The 9,130-nt window shown below is 48.7% G+C and overlaps 1 protein-coding gene across 1 annotated transcript in view; it reads left to right on the top strand.

Moving 5' to 3' along the window:
* Window positions 1-9,000, top strand: part of SLC25A47 (solute carrier family 25, member 47) — a 10,170-nt gene extending 1,170 nt beyond the window's left edge. Inside the window, exons 2-6 of the mRNA XM_009072926.1 lie at window positions 5,165-5,208; window positions 5,494-5,565; window positions 6,218-6,400; window positions 7,688-7,958; window positions 8,714-9,000. Coding sequence (XP_009071174.1) covers window positions 5,165-5,208; window positions 5,494-5,565; window positions 6,218-6,400; window positions 7,688-7,958; window positions 8,714-9,000 — 857 coding nt within the window. The remainder of the gene's footprint in view (window positions 1-5,164; window positions 5,209-5,493; window positions 5,566-6,217; window positions 6,401-7,687; window positions 7,959-8,713) is intronic.
* Window positions 9,001-9,130: the final 130 nt, after the last annotated feature.

Genomic DNA, 9,130 nt, shown 5'->3' with positions numbered 1-9,130 from the left:
TGATTCAGAGCACCCTGTGGAGAAGGGAGCCCTGTGCTGGGGCTGGCAAAGGGAGGTCCATCCCAGAGGGATTCACCAAACCTCCTCTGAGACTTCATGTTCGTGGTGGGGCAGAGATGATTGCATTTGTTGCTTGGACTCCCTTGGTTTTTTGGCATAGTTGGAGACAGGCCACTTAAGGACAAACTTCTTTTGCAAGGGAACATGGAGAGCTGAAAACACAGTTTCAACATGGCCATTCACCTCGGCACTCTGCCCTGGCTCCCATGCAGAGCTGTGGTTGGTGTGGTGCTCCCCTGCCCAGCATCATGTGCTGCCCAGTCATGCAGCAAGCATCTCCCATGGGTGCCCTGGACACAGGCTCAGCCTGAGGGGATGCAGGTTGGGGAGATCCAGCTGGGACCAGAAAAGTCTTTGCTTGTTTGAAGGTACTTTACTGACCCCAGGGTGTCAGAGAACAGGATTTTCCATCCTGTCATCTGTGCTGGGCTCCAGGGTTTTCTAGAAGGGATAATGCACTTCTCACTGGGAGACAGAGGTGTTTCCTGGCAGGCTGTTCCCTGCTGGAATCTTGCACATAGACATGTGTGAGATACCTAGGCAGGACTTCAGGGTCATCATCCCTACCCTGACACAGGGCACCTTCTGTGGTGGGACAGCTTTCCTGCAAGAACTGGGATGTTTTTGGTGCTGAGCTTATTTTGTGGCTTATGTTTGTTAGAGCTGAAGCAGTTTTCATATTCCTAAGGAGGCTACCAACCCAGCTGGAAGAGCATCAAGCAACTCAAGAGGCAACATAAAAAATAACAGAGATTCTGTTTAGTAAATAACATTCTTGTGACCTTGGTCTGTTTTCAGAGTGTTTTGGCGAAAGCATGTCTTCAACAAATTCCATGTAATGATCCACCCTCAGACTGCTCAGGCACCTGCACAAATGTTGGGCATCTCCTCTGGGCTATGGCTTCTGTGGCCAAGGGATAAGCTCAGCATCTTCAGCCCAGGAAATAGTGGTCTGCTGTGACTCCAGATGAAAAAAAAGCATGAGATGAACATGTGGAGACTTTCAGTAACCACCAAACATGGCTGGATGTTTTAGAAAGCAGCTCATCTGTAAGGAAGTCCTTCCTGGCCGGTAAAGCTGAGCAGAAGGTTGGACTAGAGGCATCCCAAGGTCTCCTCCAACTTGAATTTTCCTATCATCCCTTTCATGTTTTCTAGCCCTGCTACAGCAGCAGCCTGGGCCATGGCAGGGGATAGGTATTGACTATTAGGGCTGTTGATGACTGGGAGATGATTTGACTCTGGTGTCAGGTGTTAAGATTTGGAAAGGGGAAGCTGAGGTTCATCCAGCAGTGGTAGAGCAGCAGGGTCTGCAGCATGCCTGAGCTTTTCCACAACTGTGAGGTCACAGATGATAAAATAGTCTCCCTACAGAAAGGACATGCTGTCTCTTTGTCCTTACAGCTAAAGCTCCTGCTGGCCACTGCCAGAGTCATGTTACTGAACTAAGCTCAGCTGGTTTAGGGTATGGAGCACTTATGTTCCCAACTCTTCACAAAGCAAAGGTCTTTGGAAGTTGCTGTCTACCTATGCAGTGTATGGACAATGATCCCTGCTTCTTCCTGGGGTCTCTCAGCCAAGGGTTTGCCAACAGCTTGGAGCTCCACAGAGCTGCTGTTTGCTCTCTGGTGATTGTCATTGTAGTGGCCACCCTACCAGCATCTCTCCTTGTTTGAATTGCCTGGTCAGAGTGACCTGATTTGTGAAGAGACTGAGTAATCCCTTTTGTATCTGCAGTCTGTGTGTGTGTGTAGAGGATGCTGCAACGTGTGCACCACACCTGAGAACATCTCTGATAAAGTAGGCATAAAAATGATTCATTAAACTCAAAAAAAGGTCATTCACCTGGTTTTGCTCTTTATTTTTGTCACAGCTGATGCAATGTTACTCAGCAGGAGTCCCACAGGAACCCTGTGCTGTATGCATGCTATACATTGCTGGCCTTCTTCGATTCTGCTGTGCAAACAGGGCATCTGTGGGTCAGGCTATCTTCATCCCAGGCTATTTATATCGTGTGACAGTGTGCAGAGCACTTCTTCCTCAACCTTTGATAGACTTGGCTGAGCTGCTAAGCTCTGACAACTGCCCAGGGTGCTTTGACTCCTAAGGAGTGCAGTTCATGGCAGGCTGTAGTTGTTGGGAGGTTTGGGGTGTCGTGGTTTAACCCCAGCAGCAGCCAAGAACCATGCAGCCACTCACTCACTGCCCCACCAATGGGATGGGGGAGAGAATCAGAAGGGTAAAAGCTACAAAAACTCAGGGGTTGAGGTAAAGGCAGTTTAATAGAGGAAGCAAAAGCTGCACACACAAGCAAAGCAAAACAAGGAATTAATTCACTGCTTCCCACAGACAGGAGGTGTTTAGCCATCTCCAGGAGAGCAGAGCCCATCACGCGTAACGGTTCCTTGGGAAGACAGACGACATCACTCCAGATGTTCCCCCTTCCTCCTTCTTCCTCCACCCTTATGTACTGAGCATGATGTCATATGGTATGGAATATCCCTTTGGTCAGGTTGGGTCACCTGTCCCAGCTGTGTCTCCTCCCAATCTCCCATGCACCCCCAACTTCCTTGCCAGCGTGGCAGTACAGAAAGCAGCAAAGGCCTTGGCTCTGTGTAAGCTCTGCTCAGCAACAACAAAAACATCTCTGCATTATCAACCCTGTGTTCTGCACAAAACCCAAACATAACCCCATACTAGCCTCTGTGAAGAAAGTTAACTCTACTTCAGCTCAAACTAGCACATTGGGGAATCACATCTTTAGTGGGAGCAGTGAAAAATTTACCTTTATGGTCTCCTGCCAAGTGGAGATGTTTGGTCCTTGCTGGAACCAAGTTGATTGGGAGCCCTTAGGACTGAGAAGCAGTGGGAAACAGGTTGTTTTGGAGCAACCTGCTATGCTGCTGTTCTTGAATCTTAATGTGTGAACAGGGTGATTTCTCCAGACAGGAGGTCAGTTCTTGTTAAACACTGACCCAAATCAGCCTTGGTATGTGATCTGTATGAGCCAAGACTCCTACCTTCCTGAGCTGGTGGAGGAAGGCAGGACTTAGCCATGCAAGGCACATGGTGCTCCTGTGCCACCAGTATCTGCTCAGCCCTTGGCACTGCCTCTAAGGCTCAGGAATTCTGAAACCAGTGTGATGCCAGATCCTCCAGCTGGGATGGGCTGCTGGGGCCAGGGGACTGCAGTTCTGAGGTCAGCACTGGCATTGACATATGTGCTGCTGTACCCCGGCTGGCAGTGCCCACGTTTACTCTGGCCAATGGCCAGGAACTGAGACAGCCAGGGTGTCCCCAGGTGGCTTTGTGTGCTGTCACTCTGCCTGGACCAAAGGCATTGTTCCTTCAAGCCACCTGTGTATTCCCCCTCGGCATCTCTCTTACAGCCTGATCTCATTTTAGTTTTGAAACACAGGAGTTGGTTTCTTAGCCCAGTTTTCCTCTTCATTGCTGTTTATCTGGTGTCAGATTGGGTAGAGATTTTTGAAGATCAGTCCTCATTCTTCTGCAAGCAAGAGGTGGTTGGTTGTTTTCTTCTGAGTAATGCACTTTGGGATTGTTTCCCAGTCACTAAAAGCAGCAGCTGCTTCTTTTTTCCAAAACATAGCTTTCCAGAGCTCCCAAGCAGCCGTGCAATCATAGGTGAACATGCCCACAGAAACTAAATATGTATTTAAGCAGCTTGTTTCTTTCTTTTTTTTTTAAAGAAGGACTCAATGACAGGCATTTTCCAACCTGTCAGCAGCTAGTTGTGCCTAGTATCTCTGACTGCCTGGCTCCCTAAAGGGCTCATCCAGCACTTGTATGAACTTGATCTCTGTCAAAATAACTCGTGTGGATACAGCTCCATCGTTCCTCAGCCTGATTTTCTCCCAGATGATTGGGCAGTTGATGTACTGGGAGGAAGTTGGCTGGACAGCACCTTCAGCACCTGCTGTATCTGCCAACATTTAGATCAGAGCTGAGAAACGCAGGGAGGTGAGGGCAGGCAGAGGGTGGATCCATTTCTTACTGCAAACAAGACAAATCCATGTTGGAGCTCTTTAGCTCCCCTTACATGCCATTAAGCCAGTAACTTTGTCTCCTAGGATTAAGACGTTTCCAACTCCAGTGGCTATTTTAAGGACTTGGAGTGAGCCTGGGTGTTGATGGAGGATTGACTCCCCTCCCCCAGCAATGCTGGACACGCTGTCAGTGTTGTCAGCTGGCACTCAGGGGAGCTGTTGGCTTTGCAGACACTTAGACCTAATTCCTTGCTGCCCCCAAATCCTGCTGAGCCCTGAGCAGCAGCAGGAGGGTGGTTTCCCTGCAGAGCAGTGCTGCTGGTTGTGCTGTGTGCTGGCATCACACCAGTCTGCCAGGGCTCCAACATACCTGTGCTTTCACTCCTTGCTCTGATTTTGCAGCAGTGCTTGGTGCACCTAGGAAATTCATTTCAGAGGCTTAGTCCAGCATGGTGCTGTGGACCTGAATGCCCTATAAATTCCTCACCCAGGGCTGTGGATGTACTTTGCAAGCTTCAGCCAGGACATGTCAGTCCCTGGAGGCAGCAGGAGCACCTCTCCTGTCTTCAAGACAGATTGTCAAGAACCTGTAATGTGTGTGGATCATCCCTCTTTTATAGATATCCTTGTGACTGCTGCTTTTATTCCTTAACATTTCCAAGTCAAGCATAGAGAACCAAAATTTCTCCAGAGACTCTCTTGTGTGAGTGGGGATGCATTGCACCTGAGGGTGTTTGGCCATAGTCCAAATATATTTTACTGCCTAAGCCAAGAGGGGAAACAAAACCAGCCTGATATCCCTTCAACCTTCCTGGAGCAGAGCAGAGTTTCTCCCTGTCCCACCTTGCATCATGGGGTTATTCCTCCTGGGAATTTTCCCATGATGCTCTGAAGCTGCCTTGGTCACACAGAGAAATCTGCATGTTTTTCTCTGTCATTCTTGGTTCAAGCATCACCACTGGAACTCAAGAGATGTCTGGTGCCAAGCACAGCTCTGAAGCTGCATTTTCTGCTGTTCCCCAGTGGTCTTCTGTGATGGGTGAGAACAGTCTCTTGTGATGTACTGTTAACCATCTCCTATACATTCTCTGTTTCAGGTGGTCTAAGCACAGCTGTGGGTTATCCACTGGACACAGTGAAGGTACTTGTTGGGGCTTTATTTCTTGAATATAGAACAAAACCAAATAGGCCCTTTTGCTTTCCTCCTCCTCCTATTCAGAAAACTAGTCCCGTGACAATGCTTTATCTTTGTTGCATCTACATATTTCACTGTATTCAGTTGTGTTGTTTTCTCTTTCACAAAAAAATTAGATTGTTTGGTGATGCTATTTTATAGGCAATTATCTGTTTTGCTGCTATAGCATTTGTTGATTTATTAATTTTTTAATCTGGTACCTGCATTTAAAAGTTGCTCCTGTGTTCCCAGGTGAGAATTCAGACTGAGAAGCATTACAAAGGGTTTTGGCACTGCGTTCAGGAAACATATAGGACAGAAAAGGTAGGTACCTCAGAATCAGAACTGCTGATACCAGTTGTGGATGCTGGTTCAGGGAAGCAGAGCTGCCTCTGTCAGTATGGATGGGCAGCAGTTATAGAATCATGGAATTTTAGGGTTGGAATAGACCTTACAGATCATCCAGTCCCAACCCCTGCCCTGGGCAGGGACACCTCCCACCAGAGCAGGTTGCTCAAGGCTCAGCCAACCTGGCTGTGAACACTGCCAGGGTTGGGGCAGCCACAGCCTCCCTGGGCTACCTGGGACAGCGTCTCACCACCCTCACAGGGAAAAACGTTTTTCCTAATATCTAGCCTAAATTTCCCTCTTTCAATTTGTCCCCATTGTCCCTTGTCCTGTCCCTGCAGCTCCTAACACAGATCCCTGGAGCCCCTTCAGCTCCTGGAAGGTGCCCTGAGTTCTCCACACAACCTTCTCTTCTCCAGGCTGAACAGCCCCAACGTCCTCAACCTATAATAACAGTTATACACAACTGTTTTCTGGGAGAGGGGTCAGACTGAAATTTATCTTTGCTGATGAGCTGTAAGATGGGAGTCAAGTTTTGGCTCGGCAATGCACAGTCAGTGCTTTTGAACAGATTCTTTCCCATGCCATTCACTCCTAAAAATGATCTTTGTCCTCTGTTTCGCACCAGGTTTGGGGATTTTACAAAGGCGTGTCTGCATCAGTCCTTGCTGTATCAGTGGTTTCTTCTGTTTCCTTTGGCACATACAAAAACTTCCTCTGTACCATCTGCAAGCTGCGATATGGGGCTGCAGATGCAAAGCCATCCAAGCTGGATGTTTCCCTTGCTGGAGGTGCTGCTGGTGCTGTCCGGGTAGGTAAACAGCCAAAAGGGAAAACACAACAAGAGATCTTGTTCACAAACATAGGAGGATGGAAGAGCAGGGAATGTTTTTGGTCTGGGAGGCCACAGGGGAGCCTGCAATGAGCCCAGGGGAGTTGTTTTTGCAGGGGAGGTCATGCTCTGCCCCTGCTGTCCCCTCACTGCTCAGCTCTGCTGTGGCTGAGTCCTGCTGGGCAGCTCGTGCCAGAGCTGGTTTAGAGCTCCAAAACACTTAAGAACATGCTATTAAAATGACATGGATCTTGGCAGCAAATAGAGAATGAGGAAGCAAAAACAACACGAGCAGTGAACTCCCCAAGTGGCTCTGATGGTGTGTTTAGGTTAAGAAAGACATAACTCAGTGAGTTAAGGCACAGGTTGGTGCTACCACAGCAGCTGCACAAGCCTGGCATAGTATCACTGCAGAAATGGGCACAGCATTGCCTTGCCAGGACTCCAAACTCAACAGGGCACCACTGAGAAGCGATGCTGCCTGGCAAATATGCATGATCCTGGGACAGGGAGGTGAGGCTGAATCCAGGAGCAGTTTCCTACAAGGAAATCAACCAGGTTGGAAGAGACCTCGAAGATCATCAAGTCCAACCCTACCGTGGTCACTAGCCCATGGCACTAAGTGCCACATCCAGTCTCAGCTTGAAAACCTCCAGGGGTGGTGAATCCACCACCTCCCTGGGCAGCACATTCCAATGCCTGAGCACTCTCTCTGTAAAAAATCTCTTCCTAATATCCAACCTAATCCTCCCCTGGCAGAGCTTGAGTCTGTGCCCTCTTGTCCTCCTGCTGGTTGTCTGTGATGGACATGTCTGAACATCCACAGGTGCTGTGACTGTGGTGGAGCTCACCCCATCACCCTGCTGGCATGCTGGGCAGAAATGCATGCCCAGCCACAGCAGTCCTCTGACAGAGCAGCCCAGGTGATCAGGTTTCTAGGTGCTTCCTGATCTTGGTTCCAAACACAGACACAAACAAGAGCCCTGATGCATGCTTCCCTGCAGCTGAGGACATCCACCTTTCATGTCTATTTGGTTTAGCAAAGTAGTCACAGGTATTTAATATCCTGTGTTGATTTCTGCCTTGCCTTCCACTCTGCCCAGTGCAGCTCACACGTGTGTCCTGCTGCTGCTGGGTGAGATGGTGAGGCAAAGGGGAGGAAGCTGGACCTTCCTGGCTTCAGCTGGGAGCCCAGAAGTTTGCAGGAGGGGGATCAAAACACTGTTTCCATGTGAAGGGTTAAAATACCTTCCTCTGCTGTTACAGGTTGTGTTGACAAACCCCAGCGAAGTGGCTAAAGTTCGGATGCAGACTCAGAGGAACCCACATCCTTCCACCACATCTCAGCCTGTTTCCAAGCCAAAGTACCTAGGCTCTCTGCACTGCCTGAAGGTGATCACCAAGGAGGAAGGTTTTGCAGGTCTCTACAAGGGCTGCTCTGCATTACTCTGCAGGGATTGCTCTGCTTCTGCAGTATATTTCCTTTCCTATACTTCTCTGTGTGACTGGCTCACACCAGCTGAGAGAAGCAAACCAAGTAGGTATCACAAAGCATCTGGCATCACCTGCAAAAATGGCTTATTTAGTACTACCCTAAGAGGGAAACCAGGCTCTCAGCAAACATCTCCCTTGCTTATAAAACCTCACCCAGATCTGATCCTCACACAGGGTTGATCTGTGTGTGCAGGGCTGGTTTTGGTCCCCAGGTGTGGGTACCAGCACCTTCTGTGTGAGGGCACAACCTTGTCCCTGAGCAGCTACTGCTCCTCCTCCCAGAGAGGTGTTTAGGGCATGCTCTGGTGCCTGGCATGTGGGCATGAAATCCTGTTAATGCAGACATAGGATATACAACTTGAAACTAAACATAGACAAACCTCCAGGGAATCATCATGGAGCACAGACCAGAGTCAGTCCAGAGCTTGAAAATGAAGTCTAGGTGCAGCTCATAAAGACACTTCAGTTGTGATTTGGCTCCAAAAAAACAACTATCCACTTTGAGAAATGATTGAATAAGTTATATTCAGCAAAGGGCAGGGAATTGTAAGAATGGGTAGATCCTGCTGATGAGGGTGTGTGTGTTCCCAGGCTGCACCACATCCAGTTCGTGTGGCATCCAAAGTGTCAGGTATGCAGAAATGAGTGTTCTGTGAGATCACTGGAAACACACGACTGCAAGAGCTGGATTAAACAACTGAAAAACATGAGAGCTAGCAAAGTTGGCTGACAAATCTGAGACGCTTGTAGCTGTACCAGACTCAAGTGAACTGCTCCTCCCTTCACTCTCTCCTGCAGGTTTCCTTGTTGTGCTGCTTTCTGGTGGTTTTGCTGGAGTCCTGGCCTGGGGCTTAGGAACTCCCATGGATGTCCTCAAATCACGGATGCAAATAGCTGAATCGGACCAGCACAAGTACAAAGGCCTCATCCACTGTGCCAGGGAAAGTGTGAGAAAGGAGGGGCCAAAAGTGCTTTTCAAAGGACTGGGTTTAAACTGTGCTCGTGCCTTTCCTGTCAACATGGTGGTGTTTGTTACCTATGAAGCTGTTCTGAGGTTTGCAGATCATTACACAAACAAAAAATAGCTTCTTCCACTCTGTTCAGAGGTGTGTTTTGTGTTTGTAACACAACATCCACAAACAGCTGCTGAATGCTGTCGCTGAATGCACAGACATTTCAGCACAAAGCTGGTGACTGATGGCTTTGTTTTATCCT

This window comes from Acanthisitta chloris, unplaced genomic scaffold (assembly GCF_000695815.1).
Source record: "Acanthisitta chloris isolate BGI_N310 unplaced genomic scaffold, ASM69581v1 scaffold2504, whole genome shotgun sequence".
NCBI lineage: Eukaryota > Metazoa > Chordata > Aves > Passeriformes > Acanthisittidae > Acanthisitta > Acanthisitta chloris.
Note: the sequence above shows the minus strand (reverse complement) of the source record. Positions and strands in the feature narration are given on the sequence as shown.